Source organism: Camelus bactrianus, chromosome 14 (genome assembly GCF_048773025.1).
Source record: "Camelus bactrianus isolate YW-2024 breed Bactrian camel chromosome 14, ASM4877302v1, whole genome shotgun sequence".
Lineage (NCBI taxonomy): Eukaryota > Metazoa > Chordata > Mammalia > Artiodactyla > Camelidae > Camelus > Camelus bactrianus.
In genome coordinates this window covers 15,142,485-15,168,309 of record NC_133552.1, presented here as the reverse complement: position 1 = coordinate 15,168,309, position 25,825 = coordinate 15,142,485, and the positions used below count along the sequence as shown (strand labels likewise).

At 46.9% G+C, this 25,825-nt stretch overlaps 2 protein-coding genes across 4 annotated transcripts in view; one reads left to right on the top strand and one right to left on the bottom strand.

The window, feature by feature from the left end:
- RCBTB1 (RCC1 and BTB domain containing protein 1) overlaps positions 1-25,747 on the bottom strand; it is a 93,697-nt gene extending 67,950 nt beyond the window's left edge. Inside the window, exons 1-3 of one of the 3 annotated variants that reach the window (XM_074378149.1) lie at positions 16,753-25,747; positions 15,798-15,893; positions 2,593-2,764 (exon numbers count right to left, since the gene is read on the bottom strand). The gene's annotated coding sequence lies outside the window, so the exon portion shown is untranslated. Of the gene's footprint in view, positions 1-2,592; positions 2,765-15,797 lie in introns of those variants that run through there. The other 2 variants (XM_074378150.1, XM_074378152.1) reach the window with 2 other exon arrangements.
- ARL11 (ARF like GTPase 11) lies at positions 8,027-10,001 on the top strand. Its single transcript, XM_010951426.3, has 2 exons — positions 8,027-8,523; positions 9,307-10,001. Exon 2 carries the CDS (start codon positions 9,325-9,327, stop codon positions 9,874-9,876), a length of 552 nt encoding a protein of 183 aa, XP_010949728.1. The 5' UTR covers positions 8,027-8,523; positions 9,307-9,324; the 3' UTR covers positions 9,877-10,001.
- Positions 25,748-25,825: the final 78 nt, after the last annotated feature.

The window sequence follows — 25,825 nt, the reverse complement described above, 5'->3', positions numbered from 1 at the left end:
GGAGAGAGAAAGCGAAAAGAGAAAGGCAAAAAAATTTCCCCCAGCTTTGCCATATTCCTTACTCGGTTATAAAGAGATGGTGTTTCCAATCAAATGGAAACTAGAAACAGCAGAAAAGTTCTGGAAGATGAGCTGTGCTGTAAATGTAAAATGCAAGCTACTTAGAGTGATAATAATTGGAAGTACAATTTGTAATGCAAAATAAAGGCATTTAATGGAAAGGGAGAAAATATTTGCAAATGATGTGACTAACAAAGGTTTCATTTCCAGAATATATAAATAGCTCATACAACTTAATAACAAAAAAACAAACAAACAAATCCAAAAATGGACAAAAGACCTAAACAAGCAATCCTCCAGTGAATGCATACAAATGGCCAAGAGGCACATGAAAAAATGCTTGTCAATATTGCTAATTATTAGAGAAATGCAAATCAAAACTACAATGAATTATCACTTTATACTAGTCAGAAGGGCCACTATTCAAAAGTCCACAAATGATAAATGCTAGAGAGGATGTGGAGAAAAGGGAACCCTCCTACGGTGTTGGTAGGAATTTAGTTCGGTGTAGCCACTATGGAAAACAGTATGGAGACTCCTCAAAAGACTAAAAATAGACTTACCATATGATCCAACAATCCCACACCTGGGCATATGTCTGGAGGGAACTCTAATTCAAAAAGATACACATACCCCAATGTTCATAACAGTGCTATATACAATAGCCAAGATATGGAAACAACCTAAATGTCCATTGAGAAAATGACTGGATAAAGAAACTGTGGTATATTTATATAATGGAATACTACTCAGCCATAAAAAAGAATAAAATAATGCCATTTGCAGCAACATGGATTGATATGGAGATCATCATTTTAAGTGAAGTAAGCCAGAAAGAGGAAGAAAAATACCACATGATATCACTCATATGTGGAATCTAAATAAAATTAAAAAGGAAGACACAACTGAACTTATTTACAAAACAGAAACAGACTCACAGACATAAAAAACAAACATGGTTACTGGGGGGAAAAGGGGTGGGAATGGATAAATTGGGAGTTCGAGATTTGCAGATATTAACTACTATATATAAAATAGATAAATAACAAGTTTCTTCTGTATAGCACAGGGAACTGTATTCAATATCTTGTAATAATCTATAGTGAAAAAGAATGTGAAAAGGAATATATGTATGTATATGTACGACTGAAACATTATGCTGTACACCAGAAATTGACACAACATTGTAAACTGACTATATTTCAATTTAAAAAATAAAAACATTTAAAAATAACCTGCAATATTATAATATTCTGTATCTAATTCTGTTACATGATGTCCTAGTCTTCATATACATGAATAGTTGACCTCTCCCATTGATGTGGCATGCAGATACTTTTTGAATAGTTTTTAAACAAATACTGTGATAGACTATACAGAGTGTAGCTCATAGCTGCTTAATAAAAATTGCATTGTATCTACAGAACATTAGAGCTGAACGAAATTTAGAGATGACTTGGTCCAACCTTCTTGCTTTACAGATTAGAAAATTGAGGTTTAGAAAGATCAAATAACTTAGCCAAGGTAACGCAGATAGAAAGTAGCAGGTCTGGGGCTAGAATCCAGATCTCCTAGTTCTTCAGCCTGCCTTCTTTCTAACTTATGATGGTGCCTCACTGATTCAGCCTCACTGTTCTGCCCTGTCTCTTGTTTGCAAGAAGCAAGCAAGGATCACTGCAGCATTTCCTCTGATTTCTTACTTTCAGATTTGATGACTAGGCTACACAAGTAACAAATTATGAGTACCTGGGACACGCCCACGGGGACACAGACAGACACATAGACACACACAGTGTTAACTCATGTTAAAAGACAGAGGTCTTGGAAGAGAGCACTGTGCTGTAAGAAGACAACCTTCTACCGTGGAATGTCAGGGAAACACGGCAGACACTGTTGCCCATCTAACTTTCTTCTTGCTAAGAAGAATGCAACTGTATTCAGCTATCAGAGATGGAGACAGTTTGTTCAGAGGTGAAACCTGCCTGGCCAAGCCAAGTAATTTCATTCTCTTGGAAGATGAGATATTAGAGAAAATTGACTGGGAGGCTTTGGGGGAATATTGGCTTCCTGATAAAATAAATACACACACACCTGCACACAAATGTACAAGAAGACTGCCGCCTTTCCCTCCCTCCTGCTTTTGAATTCAGCTCTGTGCGTGAGTAGCTTGGTGTTGCTGCCCCAAGGAAAGCAAACATCGCCCACAAGCTGATGATACCAAAGCATCCACGTGGAAAGAGATTGGGTCCTCGATGACACTGCTGAGCTGTCAAATCAACCTGGAGCCACCTCCCTCCTTCCATGAGATCATAAGAAAACCTACTTTCAGCCACTTGTGGCTTGATGTTCTGGAACCTGCTGCTGAACACAGTTACTGTGTCTCTCTGACCCTCTGCTTTTTCTTAACAAAATGGTGAGAACAGTGCCTACCTGGCAGGGTGGTCGTGAGGAGGAAATGAGATTATTAAACGCCTAACATGAAGGAACTCAGTAAATGGTAGCTACCAATATCATAGTCATTACAACCATTACCTCAAAGTCCTCAAGAGTGGAACTGTTTCCTCCACTCCCCAGTCTCCGTGGCACCTGGAAGCCTTTCCCTACTGCTCTGGGGACAGTACATTCAGCCACCACTTCCTCTCTGAAAGGCTGAGGAACTCCAAACATGGGTGTTTGGGGCCTGGAAGCTGGGGGGCCAGACAGCCTATAAAAGAAAAAAAAAAAAGGAAAAGAAAAATCTAGCGTGTAAAATCAAGGCATAACTCATAGTACCACATGATGACAAATTGTAAGATCTGAGCAAGCCAGAAACTGCTCATTTCTTCTGTCCCAGAAATCCCAACTCTGCCAATCTAGACAATGGAAATAATCCAAATGAAGAGAAAAACTTAACTCGCAAAATCTTTAGTTCAGCATTATTTTGGGAGTAAATCATAATATTTCTTCCTGATGTAGTATAATTATGAAGCCAACACAAAAGTTTTTATTGGAGACTATGTAGGGATAAGGCAGTGTAATTTTCTGTACAGACTTAAATGAAACAAACCAGAATACAGACATGTATGTACACTCTGGTTACAACCACGTGGAACAGCTATAATTAGGCCAGACTATAACTGGCAAACTGATTATTAAGTAAGTGCAATGGAACACAGGAAATAAGGGGGCCATGGACTGTTGAAGATACTCTGGCCAGGAAATGGAGGAAGGATGAGAAAAGATGACAGTGATAACCGTCAGGCACACAAAGGGCATTATTTTCTCTCCACTAAGGCCATTAGCTGGATTTCAGGCAGCCAAGCAGCAGACCTGGGCAGCAAAGATGCAGACATGGGCCTGCAGCTGCGGCCCAGGAAGGCCTCCCAGCAGGAGCCCAAGCTCCAGGACCCTCCACACAGACAGTGGGGAAGATGTACCAGGAAGACAGTCCAGCTCTTCAGACACTGTGAAGATGCTCAGAGCATCCAACACCCAGGATTTAGGGAACACAGGGAAACTGCTTCCACATGCCGCTGGCAGAACAAATTACTTTCTGGAGAATGTTTCCTATTGATTCACCCTGGGCTCTCAGGACATGGTAGAAGCCAAGATCCACATAGGATAAGACAGCACACTACCTCGAAGGAACAGACCTCGTTGACCAGACAGCAAGATGAACCTTCCGGCTGTCATGACGTAGGACTTCTGATTTAGGGTCCCCCATTTTCATTCCACCTGGCTCCCCCAAGACTGGCCCCTCACTTATCTTTTCCTCTACCCAACTATCTCCTCCTGTAGGAGGGGCTCCAAACAGCAACTCACCTCTTGTTTTATATAACACATATTTTATAATGTCCATTTACATCAAGAAATGAAAATCAGAAATAGAATCTACCTGCCCACATAGTCTTGAGTGAAAATCAATATAATGCTGTAGCTAAGAGATAAGGAATAAATAAACGGAAGGTAAATGTAGTAACAGAATCTCTATTTCCATCATAAATGCTCAGGCACAATCATGGTAACAAAGCTGACAAATTCTTGCACCTAAACACAGAAGAAATAACGTGGCCACAAAGGCACCTCCCACAGTGTTTTCCTGCGTCTTTTCAACAACTTCAACGCTGCAGGCTTGGTGCGGTCAGAGATGAGATTTTCTACGATGGTGAAGAGCTCACGCTAAAGCTCCAAACAAAACAAAGTGCAAGCTTTCCTCAATTCACAGAGTCGTGACATTTCTGGAAAATGTAATGTATGTGAAACTGCAGAACACTGTCTGGGTTTTCATACATATAAAACAAAACTAGGTTCTAAGATCAGATAATTTTAAAATAGTGGGATTTTAAAAGGACATACATGTCCGTGGCATTCAAAAGTTGAATTCAAATTCAAGAACCGTTCTTCCTTGTGTGGAATTATCCTGGGCACTGCAGGGCGCCTAGAGTCTCTGAATATAGCAGTGTGCACTCACCAAACTTTCCAAGTGCTGCCCCGAGAGTTCCTGGTCTCTGCCTATGAGCTGGCCTTGTGCAGCCTGCCCACTTTCTCCGAGCCTGGGGAAAGCCTACCCAGGGCCATACCTACCTGTAACTGGGCTCCTCTAAACACACTGCACCTGTGGCAACCACCCCTAATTCAGATTTACTACTTAGGGCTCCATGGGGTTGTGCAATAAAGGATAGTCATAGATGCAGTTAAACATCTCAGAGCATGTCCACCTCGAGCATGGCTGGAGGGTTGATTCCCACCACAATACCCCCAAAGACAACTTTCACATGCTCCCTCACATCCCTCGCCGGGGGATGGCCCCCACTGCCCTTGACGGAGACCACGGCTAAGAAACTCTGATTGAGAGAAGATTTACTCAAGAGATTAAATGCCTCAAAGTTTGTTACCATTTAGGGGAAAAAAAGGAAAAACATGAAAAACGAAGGCATCATACTTGCTTAGACGTGCAAGGACTATCTCTGGGGAAAATATCTAAGAAGCTGATGATGGGGATTTTTTCTAAGGAAAGGACCGGCCTGTCTGGAGGACAGGGGTGAGAGGGAAACTTCCTCGACACTCACCCCCTTAGAACCTTTTGAATTTTGTATGGAGAGTTTGAAAATATAAATGAAATCTGATCTTTGAAAGATGCAGTCCTTGGAAACCAGTTACTTACTTGAGTGTTGTGCGAGTTGAGAAAGTGAGAGACTAGGGAAAGATGAGGCCAGACAAACAGAAAGCTGGAGGCCCCAGGAAGCCCAGGAAAGGACGTCTGGAAAGGAGGAATCTGTCAGCATTTCTCCAGCACTTTCCAGGGGAACAAAGCCCTGACTCTAGCACTTTCTTCCTTTGGACCTACCTGTAGGGAGGAGAAATGAAAGCCATCACCAGGCTCCGTTCCACGATAAACAATCCCTTGAAAACCACCAACTTTCCATTGTGCCCAAATAGCCTGTTAGGATGCGGTTTCCAGGGCTGATTCACACAGGACCCTGCATCTACCACGTGCCCCTCCTCCCCCGCCGCCTTCTCCAGGTGCGCCGCACAGAAAGCTGGTCCCTGACCTTGGGCTGAGCAGATCCCATTGGAAATGTAAGAAGTAGCACTCCGCTTATAGATCATTTCTTTGCGGGTTCAGAGAGGGTGCCTCGATCCTCCAGTCCTGACTGCCTGCATGAGCACTGGCAAACGTAAACTTTTAAACTCACTCTCTGAACCATGGGGCTCTACTCAGCGGCCCTGGTGGGAAGCCCGAAGTTCTTGGGGCAGTAGAGGTGGGGTACAGGACCCTTGTCCCTCCTGGTATCAGTGAGCCTCTCAGAGCCCCTCTTCTTTGTTAGCTGTAGAAGCTGCAGCCTCAGGTCACACCTCTCCTTCTGATGGCTCCCTTCCTTATTTCATGGTACTAACCTGGGACGAGGTACCTGATTTGCAGCTAAGAACCTGATGTGCCTTAACTTATGTAATCCTCCCCATCACCCTTTAAGTTAGCTACCATTATTACAATCATCACCCACTTTACAGACAGAGAAACTGAGGCACAGAGAAGTTCAGGGACATGCATGGGGTGACACAGCAAGTAAGTAGTGGAAGCCAAGTTTCCCCCACCCCAGGGTTCCAAATCAAAGCCCACACTGTTACCTTCTGCTCTTCGTTGCCTCCCAGGACAGCAGCCCTTCTAAAGCTTCCCACACGAGGGCGCCCAATGAAAAGATTCCCTCCTTGTTGAGCCGAAGGCATGGGGCTGGGCTGTACACAGGTAATTCTGTCCGCAAGGCCTTTGGGTAGAACTAACACCCCATTCAGTGTAAGCATGGTTCCCCCCGGCTCGGGTCTCCTCCAGCTCATTAGGGATCTTAGCCCTCAGGAAAGGCTCATTTATTTAAGCGGTCACGGGTCCTCCCCCCCGTGCCTGTCTAGACCCTGGAGGGCAATGTCTCTTTAAGAGCCCACTAGATAGCCTTCATGCTGGCCCTGTCGACCCAGGCTTCCCTGGAATCCTCTGGGCAGGAAGCTGGGGAGGGTTCCTCCCTCACTGGGTCACCTGGGGGCACTCTGCACCCAAGCAGCCTGGTGCGGTGCCTCTGAGTGAATGGCTTCTTCAGCCTCTGTCCGTCCCCTCCCCTCCCCCAGGCTCAGACAGGGGGAACCAGGGCCAGAGTAGCACCCTCTGGATCCTCAGCCTCCAAACACCCCTTATCTTCCACCTGCTGAGTCCTTATCCTCTGTTGGCCCCAATCTTCCTGCAAATTGAATCCTGGCAGGATTCCCACTGATTCGTCAGCCTGGACAGGGCTGGGTCCCAGCTTTATCTGATCGCCCAGCACCACGGGCGAGACGGACAAGCCCCGCTCCAGACAGTCCTTATAAAATCAGTTTTAGCAAAAACCCTACTAAATCAGTTTAATCAGAATCTCCACATTCACTATTTGATCAGATTCCTCATCCTCTGCCATCCCCCAGATGAAGTCTGATCACCTTGGCCTGTCTTAAGTGAAGAGCCTATTAGGTTGGTTTAGACAGGACCCCCCTTTCCCCTGATGTTTCTTGTTAGTAATTTTCCATCCACTGACTGCACTCCTCCCCCCACCCCATCTCCTTGGCTATAAATCCCCACTTGCCCATGTTGTATTCAGAATTGAGCCCAGTTCTGTATGAAGGTCTCTTTCCCCTATTGCAATAGTACTGAATCATATATATATATATACATTTTTTTTAACCACTTTAACCATTGTCCAGCTTTGCTTTTTCTTTGACAACACTTCTACCTCCAAATCCCTTCCATCATGCTTCTGTCTCTCACCACACACACCCCAGCCCGGGGTGAACAACGACAGTCAAAACCACAGGCTTGCAAAAGAGCAAAACAATGATAACATCAGCAGCATGACACAGCGGTGCCAGTGTTTCTGATTTTTCCTGTCGCTTCCTCCTGATAAAATACATCAGCCTAACGGCAACAACCGTAACAATAAGGTGCTTGCCATTTGCAAAGCACTTTCTCGGTGAGTAACACTGCATGATGCAAAAGAAAGAGATGAATAATAAATGAATTATAAATCTTAACAAGATCATGAGCAAATTATTTATCCTGTCTGAGCCTGTTTCTTCATTGGTAAAACGAGAGAACCATAACCCCCAACATGGTTCTTGATGTCTTAATGAAAGAATGTGCCAGGAAGCGTAATAGTTATCGGTTAAAAAGCCAAATCCCTGGAACTCCAGATCTGAATCAGACAGCCACAGAAGCAACGGCGTCTGACTATTCAATTTTTTGAAAGTCTTATTTTCAAGAGGTATCATTTTTACTGGGAAAAACATAATGACACTGTTCAAGAAAAACAAATTAAGCAATAAGCTTAATCACCTTCAGTTCCACCATATTAACACAACTTTTAAATGTCTATGGGTTACCTTCTCTATTTTGATTTGCCTTCAACATTTAAATTGATTTTTTTTTCAGTGTTTTAATCCTACTTAAGCAGCTTCTATGCACATGTGGTTCCTAGCAAATGAAAGAATCTCCAGGCACCAGAAAAACACTGGGCTGAAGGAAAAGGTTCGATTCTCAGATGTCTCCACTGAAGGGATCACGGGACTGTGAGGGGAAGAGGACCAGAAACAGCTAAACTTGGGCACAGTTCTGAACTTGGCGCCCTCCCTCCTGCACAGAGTCTGAGCTGCTGAGGAACGGGAGCTGATGCTGGGTCTCACTCTGTCTGGAGCTGCAGAGCCGGGGACATCTTTGTGGCATGTCCCTGGCAGGAGCACTGCTCAGGGAGCCTGAGGATGAGGGAGGGGCTGGGGACCAGCCCCACCCCCACCCACTCGAGAAAAGGAAGCAGAAAAAGAAGAACCAGCCACAGCTTCTTCATTTCCTTCACTTTTTGCTCTTGGGACCTTACTGCAGACTTAGCAGAGTCTTAGCAGGGAGCAGCTGCAGGGAGGAGACCGCCACAGAGCGGGAGCTTCCGGACACAGCCTAATAACACCGAGGTAATGGTCGTTTTTCCTCTTCTACCCCTGGCACAAGGGATGAACAGAGGCTGTCTTGTCTTCCTCCAGGGGCAGCTGAAATATATTCCCTGGGGGTGAGATGTCCCTTCACCTGTTCCAGCCAAGGTTTCCCTGGACTAAGCTGGGATCAGGTCTTAGTCTTAAAATCTGGGATTCTTGAAAACGAGTGTAATTTATCTTGGTAAGGCCCTGAGGCAACCACTTTTCTCTGACTGGAAAATTTGTCCGCAGTCAACAGTTTTTAATAAATAGCCACTGTTTGCAGGACAACAGCCTGGTCCTGTGGGGAGTTCCAAAGCAGCAGAAGTTACCATGAGCCAACTGTCCTCCTCCCTCTGTGCACTGACCCTAAGGTAGACAGTGTCCAATCGGGCTGTGGGCTTACAGGGGGACCACAGAGGCTAGAAGCCACGGACCAGCCAGAATCGAAGACATCCATTAGTCCCTTCTATTGAACTGGGTTTGTCTAATAGAGTGTTGATGGGCCCCCTCTTTAACCACCGAGGAATGTGAGCCCACATTCCGTGTCTCCCGGGAGGCCTGGCCCTCTCCTCTGCAGCAGGCATCCCCGGAGATGGATCCGTTGATGGTGACTCACACACCCCGACTCCCGGCAATTTCGAAGCCCAGGCCTGTGGGGAAACCTGATGTGGTGGACACTTCCTACTTTGGGTGTAAAGGCTCTCCTTCCATGTGCCCGCATGGATCTATGTTCCTTCAGAAAGGAAGGGCTGATGTGTGCACCCGGCCTTTCTCCCCTAGGGTTGGGCAGAGGCTCCCATGGGGCCTGTGAATTCCCGAGGTCACAAGGCAGAAGCCCAGGTGGTGATGATGGGCCTGGACTCGGCTGGCAAGACCACGCTCCTGTACAAACTGAAGGGCTACCAGCTGGTGGAGACCCTGCCCACCGTGGGTTTCAACGTAGAGTCTCTTGAAGAGCCTGGACACGTGTCTCTGACTGTCTGGGATGTGGGTGGGCAGGGCCAGCTCAGGGAAAGCTGGAAGGACTACCTGGAGGGCACAGACATCCTCGTGTTCGTGCTGGACAGCACAGACGGAGCCCGCTTGCCCGAGGCAGCAGCTGAGCTCATGGAGGTCCTGGACGACCTCCACATGGCAGGCGTCCCTCTGCTGGTGCTGGCCAACAAGCAGGAGGCGCCCCATGCCCTGCCGCTGCCAGAGATCAGAGACAGGCTGGGCCTGCCCAGGTGCCAGCGGCGCTGTTGGGAGCTGCGGGCCTGCAGCGCGCTCACCGGCGAGGGACTGCCCCAGGCCCTGGAAAGCCTGCGGCGCCTCCTGAAATCCCGCAGCAGCTGCAGCGTCTCCAGTTGAGGGCAGAGGGGCGGCCGCGGGGAGAGGCAGAAGTCCGCCCGGGCAGAGACGCCTGTCTTCGCTCCCGCGGCCTGGAAGATCAGCTAATCCTGGAGAATCTTAAATTCAGTTTATCAAACTAGAAATCCTCCTGTGCTTGGGCTATTTTCCTCTTGGGACTTATTGTCATAGGCGTTTATGCGAAACTCAACTAGTTTTTGAATAATGGTACTCCAAGGGAAAAAATATCCCTCCATATACATTGTTTGGTTACTCATTACCAAGTGTGAACATTGTAATAACAGAACAAACGATTGCAGAATAAGACCTGAATTCACAGGGTGAAAAGAGGTTTCAAAATCAAATCAGAGTATCACCTGGATGTGGTCATGATCTTATGAGTGATTTTCCCTGGTAGCCCCTGGTATGTGCCACCGTCACTGGGAAGGCAGGCGGCCAGGGCCAGCAGGACGCCGTCTGCTCCCATGGAATCTTGGGTTTAGAAGCTCACAGTGGGACCCAGCCCTGGGCAGAGGCCACGAGTTTGGGCCTTCCCAAACTGATCCTCTCCTTTGACCCGATTAATCATGTCTAACTTTTTGTTATCCTGTGCTGGTCTTTTTCTAAAACCTTTCATTGTTTTCTTTTTTTCTTCTCTTCTCTTCTTGTAGCACATAGGTTTCCTTAAAGATGACTAGTCAATCGTTTCATTCATTTATTTATTCATTCACTTAATCCAAAAATCCATTGAGCATTGAATTCATGGCAAAGGGCACTGAGGTTTAAATATGAAGCTGGCCCTCTACATGGGAGGTGTGAATTTTGAAGATATGAATAACAGCAGTGAACCTCTCATTATTAATTAGGAAAAAGAACGTTGAACATAGCATCCTAGTAGGGTGCTTTTTCAGGTGAGCCTTACCTAGGATCCATGAAGCTCCTGAAATGATTTGCAAACTGTTATGCTTTGGGCCATTTTTCTAGAAAAGATCCATTTAAGTTTTATCAGACTTTCAAAGGCACCTGTGACTCCCCAAAGTTAAGAATCACCGATCCGGTCTTATCCTCATCCAACCCAGGGATACTTTGTACAATCTGAGTTTGTTAATGGCAAGTAGCTTCCATCTGGCACTTGCTCGCATGTTACGCAGCTCTAAGTGTTGGACAGTCCTTCCCACCCTGGGCTGACATCAGTCTCCTTATAGCTCTTGACGGTGGTTCTGCCCTCGCTGGAGTGACACCAGGTAAACTGGCCCTTCCAGCATCTGGGAGGCAGCTCTGCCCACGTCTTCCCTTCTGACATCAGGTCAGGTGTGCCTAGTTCTCTCCACCACTTGTCAATCAATGTGTTCCAAAACTCTGTTAGACACGGGAAAGTGCACAGATGCGAAGACAAAGGAGACGAGGCCTCTGGCCTCATGGAGCTTTGGCTGGGGAATCAGGAGGACATAAAAAGCAGCCTCCTATAAAAAGGTGAGGATGGAGAATCAATTCAGCAACTGTTTACTGAGCACATACTGGGGCTGGTTCTGTGCCCAGTGCTTTGCAGAGATTATCTCAAATTCTCCCAACTCTGCAAAGCAGGTAACATTCCCATTTTATATAATTGGAAACTGAGGCTCAGAGAGGTTGTGATTTGCTTGAGGCACTGCTCTTAAGCGACACTCCTGGGATTTGAAACCAGATATTCTAGCCTTGATGATGCCTGCCTTCTCCCACGACATCATGCTCCTGGAAGGTTTAAGCCAAGGTTGACCTTCAGTCGGCAGATGCGATGGCGGAGCAGTCTAGTCGGAGGAAAGAGAGCCTGGAGGCCTGAGGGACAGTGTGAGAAGGACAAATAAGCTGGAAAGGCCGAGACAGGAGGTTGGGGTGAGGGGTGGGTGAGGGTGATGTATTATGACAGGAAACAAAACTGGAAAGAAAGTTGAGCTCCAAACTGGGGAAGAAGCCTTAGATGTTCATAATCAGGAGTTTGTCTCGGAGAAGTGAAATCATCTGGCTTCTGTTTACAAGAATAATTTAGTGGCAGTGTGGGGATGAGATAAAGAGAAGTGGGGGGTGCTGGGGGCAGAAAGGCAGGGAGCCCAGCTAGATGATCACTGCCATGACAGGACAGGAAGACAAGAAAACTGAGAGCCACTTTTAAGAGAGAAAAATGAGACAGAAAGAGTTTGAAGATGCTCCAGATTTTGAGTCTGCATGACAGGAGGGACTGGAATGGACTGAGAAGGTGGACACAGGGGGAACAGGTTGGGAAGGCGCCAGCACTGCTGCGCTCTGCTTTTGAAACGCTGGGTATGAATGTGTTAATAGCTCCTTTCAGACTCTCCCATGATCTGCAGGGCTGGAGGCACCGAGGACTCTCTGGGTGCACCCTGCTGGTTCCTCCTCGTGGAGGCTCATTTCCTCCTCACATGATTTGTCATTTTTTGTTGTAAGCTCATCTTCAGCAGGATTTGTTTTTCCTGTGTGACTCCCACGTGCGCTGGGTTGTGACCATGTTTCTCCACAGTGGTTTCACGTTAGCATCTTCTAGGATCCTGGAGGTTTCAAGTGTTTTAGACCAAATATTATGTTAGTTTCTCTGCCTGGGGCTGACGGACCTCACACGTTGTAGAAATCTGAACTCTGCACTCAGTCGGCACAGGCCCCAGGAAGTTAATTTCTGACAGGTGATTGTTTTCCTTTGCACCAAAATCCCAAGAGAGACCATTTGCTTCAGCATACCTCGCTGAGCTGGTGGGCAGAATCTTCCAATCCTCTTTTACAGAAGGAATGCCGCTTTGATGCCCTTGCTTTTCTGTTGAGCTTAGATCAGAGTTTTCTGTCGTCCAAGCAAGCATAAGGCCACATCTGTTCCCATACAGGTGCCATGACCTCAGCCCAGTCCCTAGAGCCCAAGGGACCTCTGGAGCCTTTGGCTCCTCTTAGAGCCCAAATTTGGCTCCTCTAAGATCCCCAGGGACTCCAGGCTTCACTTAACTGCTTCGGCTGTGGTTTCCCTCTTCTTTTCTGCCACTTGAGAATTTCCCACGTTGCGAGCATCTTTTCCCCTTTCTCTCAACAATCTCCCGCTTCAGCCGGCTCGGTCTTCCCCCGACACCGGGATGAACCATGCTCTTGCCCAGCTCCAAGTGTGTGCTCCTTGCTGGACAAGACAAAGTGGACCAGGAAGGCAGCGGGTAGCTCTGAGTGTGAGCCGACAGCCCCAGATCCTGGAAGGCAGATGTGCTCAGTCTTAATTATCCCCAGGGAGTCTCCTTTCATCATCACCCTCAGATAAGATTTGGGAAGAAGGACAGCAAAGCAAAATGTCCTAAGAACCATGTCAAGTTCAAGTCAATGAGGGCAGGGAGTCCCCAGGTCCTCTGAAATGTCCAGAATAAACATGTCCAAGACATGAGAACACCAAGAGGTGCGTTGGCTTTAGAATCAAAATGGCAGCACAAACCTACACTTTGGGCATCCTCTGCTGTAAAAACAACAGCAAAAAGTCATACACACTCTTTCTAGAATATATCATGCTCAGAAGTACCTGACTTTCAGTCTGTGTAGGAGAGAGGGGTGTGAAGTGGGGACACAGGGCCAAGAAGTGCCCAAGAGGAGAGTGTGGAGGGGCTGCCACAGGTGATGTGGTGCGGGTGCAGGACCCCACCCCCGCCAGGGCTCTGGGAAAGGCTGAGCCCCCCAAGACCACCAGTGAGAGCAGGTGCAGGGCCCAGAGCCAGTGCCTGGGAGGAGACGAGGATGCTTCGCAGTGCCCAGGCAGTGGTCTGGCCTTGCCCTCTCCAGGGCTCCCATCCCTCCTTCTGCTCTCACTCTAGGCTCTGGAGGGAGGGTGGATCACCATCCTCTTTTAGAATCTTCCCTGAAAACCACGGGGGAGCTAGTCTTGCCTATCAGGAGCAAGAGAGGCAACAGGTCAACACTGGTGCTTCTGGGAATTCCACCACCCTGGCCACTGCCAAACACAGGGCAGGGCACTCAGTGGCCAGGAGGACCGCCTCAGCCTTTGCCTCCCCTGCCGAGGCAGGCCAGAGCCCCCCGGGGACATGGTGGGGCAGATGGAGGGCTTCCCTCCTGCTCTTCTGCTCAGAGATATGCATACATGGACCCACACATGTGTACACACGTAGTTATATCACAGAGCTACAGCACGGGGGCCTTAGGAAAAAACAAATCGTGCCTTCAGTTTTATTTTGATTTTTAAAAGGTGCTCTCCTAACTGGAGAAGTATTTTCCAATTCCCCCACACTTTCAGATCCATCAGCTTCCTGTTAACCCATGAGAGGGAGTGAAGTGGTGCAGAGGTGCCAGGGAGGACATGGCTGTCAATGCAGAGTGGCACGTGTCTATCTCCTTCTTGTATATAAACGAACCCGTTTTTTTTTTCTTCTGTGAACACTGTATACAGTCAGATTTGTTCCACGTTGTAGAACTGATTACCCCTTTGCATATGGAGTTGAATTTCTCAGTTTCTGACTCATTGATTTTTAAGATGTTTCTCTTTTCCCTCTTGCTCAGAAGCAATCCCTTTGGTGAAAGTAAGAACCGAGGAGCTGGGTTTTGGTCTGGTGCTGCTGCGTTTGGGGGTTTCACTTGTGGGTCCTCACAGATCTCCACACTTGCCTCCTCCCTCCAGGGCTGGGGGCAGCTGCGTCCAGGCCCCCACCCCCAGCAAGGTCCCCGGTGAGCCAGGACCTTGCCTGCCTTCTGGTCCTTGAGGCTTTAGAACTCAAGGTCAGGTGGGGAGGTGAGGTCACCTCGTACTTTCCTCAGAACCCACATGACGCAACTCAACACGGTAGGCAGTGGGGCGCCGCTCCCTTCCGCCTAAGACCCAGCCCCGCAGACAGACAGATGCAGGTGGGTCGAGGAAGGAGAGGGCTGTTCAGGCTGCACTCGGGTGAAGATGGAAGAGTCCCTGAGTGAGCGGAGGTGGAGGCGTCAACCTATGCTGCCATCTCTTGGGGCAGAAAGGGCAAATACAAACTAAAAATAAGAGGCTTAACTCTCCCTGTTGAAAAGAAGGGAAGAGGTTTCTCCTCCCTCCTTCTTAGAGCAGTCATTTTAGAAAACATAACTCTAATTCCCTCTGTCGCTTTGAAACGTATGTAAATCTTTTAAAAAGCTCAATCAGCCTCTTGCCAGCTTTAGGACTCAGGAATGTCTTTCTCAAGGACCTGGGAGCCATCCCTTTGAAATGCCATCGTTAAGGGAGACAGGACCCTGTCTCCCATCTCTGAGGGAAGGTGTGAGCCTCCTTCCAAGTTGCAAAACTACCTCCCGTCATAAAGACAAAAGTTTGTTTTTCTTTAGGCTAAAGCCAATTAGCTAACACAGATGGTGACCCCAATTACCAGGCCAATACAGGATGACCTCTGTGTGACAAAGGGCGCCTTCAAGTCCTGTTGCGTGACGACTAGTCATTACCTCGTACGGTAAGGGGCTGCGTCTGCGCGCGGCTGAGATTCCCCGCTGTCTTGGCGGTCTCTTAGCTGACTGCCTGCGATGCACACATCGCATTCTCGTTTAACGCTTATTCAGTAATAAAACTGTTTTCTTTCTCTCCTACCTTTGTGGAGAAGATTTTCTGGGTTGGTAGGAGATTTGTTTTTAGTATTGTATTTCCCCAACAGGTCCCATCGGCCCGGGCTCTGTGAGCTCCGGGTTGCACCCACGAGCAGTAAGAACACGTGGGCGACGGGGGGAGGGTAGCGCTCAGCGGTAGAGCGCATGCCCAGCATGCACCAGATGCTGGGTTCAATCCCCAGTACTGCCATTAAAAAGAAAAGAGGAGGGGAGGGGAGGGAAGGGAAGAAAAGAAAAGAAACAAGAAGACATGGGCGAAGGGTCAACCCGAAGGCCTCCTATAAGATTCTGGAGGGCACTTAATTAGGAACAATGAACGCAAGTTCAGTACGACCCGCAGCTCTCACCTGCCGCAGAATTCCGGGAACCTATAATTGCCTCTGAAGTCGTGGAGAGTCTCGTGACCCTACGTGCCTTTCCCACACGGCTCGTAAAAGCAGCAGCTCAGGAAAAAAACAAAACAATTTTAGAAAGGAAAAAAAAATGAGTCTTTTATTTTTACCTCTTTGCCCTGATTGCCACTCCTCTGAAATATTCATCCCCAAGGAAATTTGGCTATGTGGCTACGGATTGTTAAGTATTTAAATATTTTCTGTGAGAAATGGCATTGTTCCGCCTCAGATTTCAAGCTGTAAACCTAATAATGAATCCGTCTCCCTCACCCTGCTCCCCCTCCAGCAACCTGGTTCACATGGGTACTTTTGCAGCCTACTTCAAGCATGAAATTACAAACCTAGACTAATTAATTCTCATAAAAGCATTCCCAATTCTTCCAATAAAAGGAGGCGTCATGACTATAAATTATCTCTGGATTATGAACATGACACCGTATCATTTTGCAATTTTTATTCTTTGTTTGAATTCCATAAATTTCAATTTCGTGTGGCATTTAGTGTTGGCTTCGCCTGGACGGGAAATATGAAAGATACAAAGAAGTGTATATAAAGATTTTCAGGGTTATGAAAATTCTTCCATTAAGAGGATTGCTACCAAAATGGAGATGCAACCCTACCCGTTACTCAGAGGGTGCTGTCTAGTCGCACTCGGCTGCACACACCGGCTTGGAGTCTGGCCTTGAAGTTGGTCACAACTGACTGGAACACGAGCTCTGTTCCTCACCAACTGGGCAAATTAACCCAGCCAAGCCCCAGCGAGAAGACTGCTGGCTGTTTGGTTCTGCCACTGCCATGGGTCACGAGGTTCTTACACAAGTTTCTGGGCAGCCCCACCTCTGCCCTTTCTTCCCCACAGTCAGCGGTGATGACTCAGTAGATTTGGGAATGGGGTCCCTGGAACACTCACCCAGCGGGTTCTCGATATAACATCCGGAGCTGGTTCCAGACCTGACTGAGAAGCCTGGATGTTCGCTCCCCAGGCTCTGCCTGCAACACTCCACGAGTTTAGCTGCAGTATGATGAACGCACTACCTGAATGGAGACCTTAGGAGGGGCGGAGAGAGACAAAGTCATTGAGACTTGTGGTTTAATGTGGAATGCACACTTACATGTAACCCTCCTATCTTCTCAACCTCAGTGGACAGACAGTAAAGGGATTAAAAAAGAAAAAAAAGGCCAAGGCCCACAAGGACAAAGAGAGCAGAAGGGAGAATAGCAGGCTTGAGATTGCACTAAAATTGTGGAAGATGGAGAGTGACCTCACAGGCCAGAGAAAGTGGAAACCTAAGTTGGTGGGAGTTGGGATGTACGTGTGTAGTCAAAGGACTTACTCTGTGCCGGGCACCCATCTAAGTGTTGAAGGTGTATTAATTCATACAATCCCCCAACAACGCTCAAGTTTGAACCCTGATTATGGAGATGAGGCAGAGAGAGGTTAAATAACTTGCCCCAGGTCACACAGCAGAATTTGAACCTCTGCAGAGGTGTGGCCCAGAAATCATGCCTCACAGAGGTAAGCAAGCCCTTCTGCACCGAACCCCAGGGGATCTCAGGACTTGGGATATTAGGGAGCTCTGAGGTGGGGCTGGGAATGGAACTGGTGGAAAGTCTGTATGAAGAGACAGACCCTCAGGCTCCTTGCTGTTTTACCCAGGCCAGGCAACTGGCCCTCTGCCCCGGGGAGGATACCATCAGTGTATTCTCTGAGGAGTTACCCCGCTGAGGATGAAGTGAGACATACATGAAAACAGGAGAATTCCCGGAAAGTCTGTGAAATGACCGATGAGGCTGCTCGGACCCCTTCCCCATTCAGCTCCCAGAGAGCTCCTCCAGCCACCGAGAGAAGACACACAACACGGACATTTGAAGGTCCCCAGATAAAATCGTTGCCTCCCAATTGATGAGCCTTGCCTGCCCATGTACCCAGGGCTCACATAAGCTTCTAGCAACTTTTTGGTATCTTCCTTTTTTCTCCACCTACATTTTTATTACAGAAAAATGTAAATATACAGAAAAGTAGAAAAAATACTGTGACAAATACCCATATACCCACCTCTTAAATTCTGCAGTTGTTAACATCTTAACACACTTGCTTTCTCTTTAGGTACAGGTGTGTACGTATACTGTTTTTTTGAACCATTTGAAAGTAAGTTGCAGACATTACAATATTTTACCTCAGCATATTTCAGTATCTCTATCCAAAGAATAAGAATCTTTTCGTACATAACCAAATTCATATCACACCTAAGAAAATTTAAAATAGTACCCAAATATATTCTAATATTCAGTCCATATTCAAATCTCCCTCGTCTCTAGAATGCCATTGCATTTGGTCACTATGTCCCTTTATTCTCCTTCCTGGAACAGTCTTCCTTCCTTTTGTTTGCCCCATGGTGCTGACTTTTTGAAGGGACCAGACCACTTAATTGAAGGAGGGTCTCATATCAGACTTGTCTGATTGGGTCTGGTATCATTTAACTTGTCCTGTATCTCCTGGAAATCCTGTCAAGTGGAAGGTAGATCTAAAGGTGCAACTAGATTCAGATTAGACATTTTTGGCAAGACACACAGGTGAAATTCTCTACTTCATGCTGCATCACATCAGGACACAATGCCTGCCTGTCTCACTAGTGGGAAAGTAAAGCTTGATCACTTGGTAAAGGTGGTGACTGCTGGGCCTCTCCACTGGGAAGGTACATGTTTCCCTTCCCAAAGGACCTGGTGTGGGTATCCTGTTCAACGTCTAACTCAAATATGAACAGACAATAAAGGATGACAGGTCATCTGAGAAAAAGTCTTCAACATGAAAGAAAGAGAGAGAGAAAGAGAGAAACAAACAGCAAAAAAGCAACTCAGAGGAAAGAGATCATTGCAGGAAGCAAAAGAAAACTTCCCCCAAATGATAAAAGTCTTTACAAATAAGAGAAGATATCACATCCACGAAGAGAGATAGCTATGAAAATATTTATAAAACAAGAAAAAGCTCTTGGAAATCTACACTGAAAAATCCAGTACAAAATTGGAAGATAGAGGAGAAACAAAAACTCCTAAAAAGTAGAACAAAAAGATAAAGGATGAAAAATTGGAAATTAAAACATAAGAAAACTAGAGGATTATTTCTAAAGTTTGGCATCAGAATAATGGTGTCCCAGAAACAAAAAAAAAAAAACAAAAAAAAAAAAAAAAGAAAGAAAGAAAGAAAAAGTGGGTAATGGGGATAAATCACCAGATAAATAAATAAAGCATGAACATTTCCCAGAACACATAAGTTTCCAGCTTGAAAGGGTCCATGGCATGCCCGATATAAATGCATGATAAAAGATAAACACAAAAGCACAATTTTGTAAAATTTCAGAACATCCCCAAAAAGAAAAACCGGTCACATACGAAAGGTAAAGAATCATAATAGCATTAAACTTCTTAAAGCAATAGTGAAATCTGAAGGATAATTGAGCAGAGGCTTCAAAATTCAGAGGGCAACGTGAATAATAAAATTGTACTACAACCACTAGAATAAAGTAACTATGAGTCCATGCTGAAACAAATAAATAAATGACTAAATACGTGGAGGAGAAGGGACAGCTCTATTTTGCAAAAGAGTTTCATTAATAAGTGTAAAAGAAATGAGGGAAATAGAAAATTACCATTAAGAGCATTACAGTAAAAACTGTTGCAGCCAAGATTCACCAATGGCTGCTAAAATTTGTGGGTGAAAGTCTGAGGATAAACAAGACATTTGCATAGTCTTAAAGTATGTCTAACAATATGTTTATTAATTATAAAAGGAAAAATAGTAATTCTAGAGTGGAGAAGCCTGGCACAAACATCCTCAGTGAGAAGTCCCAGCACCACCATGCACCCCAGGTGAGATGTGCTGGGAAGGGCACGTCACCTGTGACAATCTTGCCCCACATCCAAGCCCTCTGTCTCATCATGAGAAAACATCAGACAAATTCAAGTTGAGGGACATTCTACACGATACCAGACCAGGATTCTTCAAAACTGTTAAGATCATGAAAGACAAAGACAGACTGAGGACCTGCTCCTGATTGGAGGAGACTAAGGAGACTCGGCAGCTAAACACAATGTGAGATCCTAGCCTGGATCCTGGAAAAATAAAGTGACATTATTGGGAAAAACTGGTGACATCTGAAGTCCGTCATTTTGTTAACAGTAGTGTACCAAAGTTAATTTCTTAAGGTTTTGTTTTTTTCTTTCTTTCTGTTGTACCCTTCTTGGGGCATGATAGTTAATTCTTTAGCTTTGATCGCTGTGCTGTGGTTATGTAAGATGGTAGCGTTAGGGGACACCGGGTGAAGGCAGTAGGTAGAACTCTGTGACGTTCTTGGAACTTTTCTGTAAACCTAAAATTATTCCAAATGAAAAGTTAAAAGAAAACAGTCTGCGGGAAAATTATTTCCAACCTAGAATTTTACACCCAATCACACTGTCAATCAATTGAGAACAGAATAATGACATTTTCAGACAAACAAGGACTCACACATCTTTTATTAGAAGTCTACTGGTAGTCATGCTCCCTCAAGAGAATAAACCAAAATGAGGACACGAGACGCAGGCAACGTGGAATTCACCACTAGAGGGAAGCAAAGGAATTTTCAGAACAAGAACAACAGAGGTTCCCAGAAGGCTGTCTCAAACCAACCAACCAACCAACCTAGTAGTTTAATCTACTTGACCATGTCAGTGAAATGTTCAGTTCTGAGAGTTCAGGGTTGTATTATTGATAAGTATGTAAAAAAACCAAACAGTTAAAAAAAAGGCTCCTGGGGAAACAAGAAGTTGAGCACTGAAAGGAAATATAATCGTGTATAATACACCAAATGGCTCAGTTGTGAAAAGTTTTCACACAGTCATAATAATGTAAACACTAAAATATTTATTTAACCGAAATATCTATATTGGGAAGATGGGGGAAGGGAAATATAGGTGTGTGGGTGGAGCATGGGGGAGCCTGTAAGAGTTAAATTCTTGTTTTCCAAGGTAGGAAGAGAACAGACTATGTCTAAAGTTGAAAAATCAAGAAATAGCTATGTAAGCCTGGAAAAAAAATGTAGATAAAGTGTCAGAAGACACAGCTAAAACAGCTGCTTCTGGGGACAAGTAATTAGGAGATTGTAGGGGTGAGGCAGGAAACTGCTGTTTTCCATTATAAGCCTCTGTTTTTACTTCCATGATAAGCCTCTATTTTTATTTAAATGAGACATCTGTATTATTTTTTATTTTGAATGATAAATAAATAAAGCTACAGCAACCAGAACATCATGGTTAATTTAAGCATATAAACCTGACTAATTGTTGGCTCAGGTCAGAATCTCACCCTTGCCTATTTGGTTTTCCTTCCTGTCCTGATTCTTGGGTGAAGCTGATCTCGCCCTGGCTGGTCCCAGGGGCTCTGACCTCCTCAGTGCTCTCCTTGGCACGTGTCAGAGCATAAAGGGTCGCACCCTTAGCCATGGAAGAGTTCTTTGGTTGCTGTGCTGCTCTCTGCACTTCCACTGTTGCGCCCTCCTCACTTGGGCCCCTGGGCTACCCATCCAAGTCACCAGAACCTGACTCGGATGGAGCAGGGTGGTCACCTGGTTTTCTGGCCACAGGGAGCCTGTGAGCTGTTTAACCTTCAGAAGTTTCCCAGGACTGCCAAGCTCGCTGTAGCACCTTTGCAACAAAACACTGCTAGCAGCAGTTGGCAGAAGAAACCTTTATCTTTCCTGTGTGCCACGGGTGAGCCTGGTGGTATCACTGGCCCCAGTTCTTCACTCCTTTCTCCATCCACACACTTGCTATGGCTTCCTCATAGATGGAGTGTCCTTCCTTGTCGAAGATGGGCATGGCCACATGACTTTCTTTGTCAATGGGATGTTAGTAGATGAATACAAGCAGGGGCTTGAAAAGTGTCTGCACACTGGGGTGTACCCTCTTCTGCCTGTGCCACTGACATCAGAAGAACAAGCTTCCGCTAGCCTGCTGTCTAAGGAGGATCCGATGAAAGGCATGTGGAGCAGAGCTCCCAAGGCAGTCCAGACCTGAAGCGAGAGGCAGAGCCACTGAGCTGCTGCAGCCTGAGCCGAGCCAGCCAGCGGAGCCCAGCCAGGATCAGCCAGATCCCAGATGACCCACAGAGCTCTGAAGAGGAATGCTTACTGCTGCGTGCCGCGGAGAAGGTTGTGTTCCCTCCCCCTCAGTGCTGGTGACTAATACAAGCACTGGATGTTGGAAACTACTCATCCACAGTTTTACACCAAGACTGCACAGGTTTATAAAGTCATGCTCAGGGATGGTATCCCAAGTGCAAACCAGACAAAGAGCTCAAGTCTTTACTCATTTGTGAGCTAAGGAAAAGAACTTCCAACCACAGAAGTGTGGTGGGCGACAGAAGATGATACTTAGCATATGCTTGGCCTTTTTTACTGAAGACAGTCCAATATAAACGTCCAATATAAACGTGACTGCGCCAGCAGGGTATGCACTCCAGGATGTGGAGGGGGAGAATGCAGTGACAATGGCTACTTCTCGGTTTTAAGTTGTGTGAAATTGCATATTAGAATCCTTAGATTCCTTGGTTTCCTAGTTTCACATTCTCGTAGTAGGAGGCCCTGGTTATAACAACTCTCTTCCATCTTGGGGGTGTTTAGTTGATCCTAACGTAATGTGAATGTACTGATTAGATGCTATGCTGAGGGAAGGTTTTAGTAAAAAATGAAGCGCAGGCAATGTGTTCTAGAGCCGGAGATCTCAGAATGGATTCAAAGCAGAGACTGCTGTATGGTGTTCATCAAAGCAGAGAGGAGGAAAACATGAAGCAGAGGGAGAAATGCACCTTAGCTGGGCAGGACCCCTTGGGATTTAACCGCACCCAGCCCTGTCATAAAGCAGCCCCGTCCTTCCTGCTGTCAGCTCTGCTTGGAGTGGGGCTGGCGGGTGGGAGAGACTCAACCAAAACTTGAGGGGTCCAAAGATGCGAAGGCAAGGGAAACCAAGGATGAAGAACAGGTAGATTCAAGGGCTGTGGTTCACACCTTGCTTGGATTTAAGAAAAAAATCGGGTAATACATTTTCAGAAGTCTTCCAAATCAGGAATGAGGCTGTGTGGGACTGGTTCACTTAATAAAAGGCTCCTCCCAGGCCCAGGGCACTCCAAGGTGTTGGGGAGCACAGGGTGAGGAACTGGAAGGGAGGAAAGCAGGGGAGAGCGAGGAGATGGCTGCCCAGTGGGCTCCCGGCCTCCAAGTGAGCAGTACCCACTGGTGTTGATCTGGGTCAGGACGGTGAAGGCGGTAGGGGCAGATTCGAAGACACAGGGAATCCTCTCTCCCTGCTGCCCTGCGATGGCTCAGCTGCCAGGCAGACTGGAAGGTGGCAGAAAGCCAGGGCTGAGTGGGATTGGCCCTGGGAGATGGGCCAGGAGGGCTGACTCGTGACGGGATGAGCTCAGGTTCACTTTCGGGAGGGATCAGTGTCCAAGCAGATGGCATCTGGGCTGGATGCAGCCACGAGTTAAGCCTCGTGAGACAGCTCTCCCGAGGTGGCTGTGAATCACATGTTCTAAAGGTTGCGAAGGGCTGTTGGCCTACAAAGAGGGTTCCATGGCCCAACAAGCTTGGGCAATGCCGGGTTTAATGGAATTAAACAGGTTTCTCCACTGTGGGGCATCTCAGAACCCTCAAGATGATGATGGGGATAGCCAATCTCTAAAACATGGCAGGCGGGGGTATGGTATCTAGCTTTTGATCATGACCACCGAACCCTTTCTACATGGAACACAACCTCAGATTAAGTGAACCACTGACAACACTTTCCAGTGTAGGTGCTGGGCATCCGTAGGGGGAGTGGTGCTAACAGGAAAAGGATCTGATCCCTTGTGTGTCAAGCCCCTCTGCACTGGTGAGTTCTGTTTAGTTTCAGGGCCAATAGGAAGGTGGACTGAGGTTTGAGACAGATTCTATTCCTGTGGGAAACTGAAGTGCTAACTAAACAAGACACGCAGGCAGAGGTCCAGTTCTAAGGTCCAGCATGGAGGCTGGGACCCAGTGGACCTACAGACCCATGGCCTGTTGACAGCCCCACCTTAAACTAAGATCAGCCTGACAGCAACCCTGTCCCCCAGCTGGAAACCTTGAGGCTCAAGCCTTTGTCAGGCTTGGCTCCGGACGTGGTAGGGACGTGGTAGGGACAGCCCTGGGAGGACAGCCTGAGGAACCAGCTCAGCTGGTCTGGGCGAAATACAGGAGTTGGCAACTCACAATCGCAGCTGCATCCAGCTCCCTCAATGCAGGAGGCTCGGTCACTTCACCTGCCCAGTTTCTCCAGGTCTCTCCCTGCTCCATCCAGGTGCTGATGAAAATCCCTCTTCCCTGAAGCACAAGCAGAATGTTTCCTTAGAAAGGAAACGCAAGGATGCCAAGGACAAGAACTCACACAAGCACCTACCCGACCAGGTAACCGCAGCGCAAAAGTAACACAAACCCAGTCTCGGATGGTCGGACTGACGAAGCTTCTGGGTGCACAGACCTCTTTGTGTTTACCTTTTTTTAATTTTATTTTTTACTGAAGTGTAGCTGATTTACAATGTTAGTTTCAAGTGTACAGCAAAGCGATTCAGTTATACATACACATACATATTTTTTTCTTTTCAGATTCTTTTCCTTAACGTTTACCTTCTATTCTCTGCTGTTCCTGCTCAGAAGCCCCGGTTTCCAACAGTGGATTTCTGCTCCAGACCTGAGCACCTTGCATATTAAATAGTCAGTTTTGAGGTAAGTCTCTCACACGCAGGCAGCAGTGATGTCATATATTCAGAACCTGGGCCACAGACCTAATCAAATCTAAATAAATGTGTGAGCTTTTATTTGGACAAGATAAGAACAGCGGGTGGAGTGTTTAATATATGCTCATCCTCACAACTGCGTGTGCCAAGTACCGCTACTCTCAGTTTCGGGATAAGGAGACTGAGGAGTTAAACATTTTGCCCTGAATGCCATGGCACATGAGCAGGGGAAGCGGGGTCCACCTCAGCACCACTTCGTGGCAAAGCGGCACAGCCCGGATCCAGGTTCCCCAAGCGTGGGGCAGATGCTCGCCTTTCTTCCCCGAGTTCTTCTTCTGTAGAAGGAAGAGGATAATCCCTGTCCATGGGGTTCAAGGAATCATCGTGAGGATCAGATAATACAGCGAACAGAAAAGTGCTTTGAAGTGGAATGAAAACACGTGCAGGGAGTTCATGGTACCCTGTCTTTTTCCTAGATACCAAACAACTTGGCATCCCAAAGATTTCACTTTTTCTAGCTCCTGCTTACAAACTAAGAAAAGGACAAGGGCAGACAGATATGAGATGTGCCAAGAACCTGAAAGCCCACAGGTTAGGAAACAGATCCCATCATGCGAGACTCTGAACTTGAACCTTGAAGAGCCGACTCCCCCAGTCCTCACCGCTGCCTCTACCCTCAGCCAACCCTTCTCCTAAAGGCCCCAGACACTAAAAATACTCTGGCCACCTGCTGCCCAGGAAGGCAGTAAATCACTGGCCCTTGAGCACCAGAATCCAGGCCAGGCCTAACGTGGCTGAGGCTGACACGCGCCCAACGGGGCAAGTCCCATTCCTCCCAGCCAGGCAGCCAGGGGGCTGGGAGGAGGGCGCCCCAGCAGGTGCTTCCTGGGTGTGGGGTGACTGGAGGGGTGTGTGTCCCGGGAGGAAACAGGGCTCCCTGGGAAAGAGCAGGGACTCCTGTGGTGACAGGCCACTGTTTTACTATATAGAACACGGTCATCTCATCAAAATTCACAGATCAGCCACTCATTTACTGTCCTGTTACCCCAGGGCCACCAGATGTCACTGTTAAAGGGAGCATGAATATTTGTGGGCCGACTTCCGGACAGACGCTGAATCTTAATGAAGTCCGCTTCTTGCTTCCAGTTCTTAGTGAGGATCCCACCCCCGGGGACTGAAATCAGTCTGACTTCCA

What these genes read in the sequence shown, in the direction of transcription:
- ARL11 (XM_010951426.3), top strand. Translation starts at nt 9,325, where the DNA reads ATGGGGCCTGTGAATTCCCGAGGTCACAAGGCAGAAGCCCAGGTGGTG.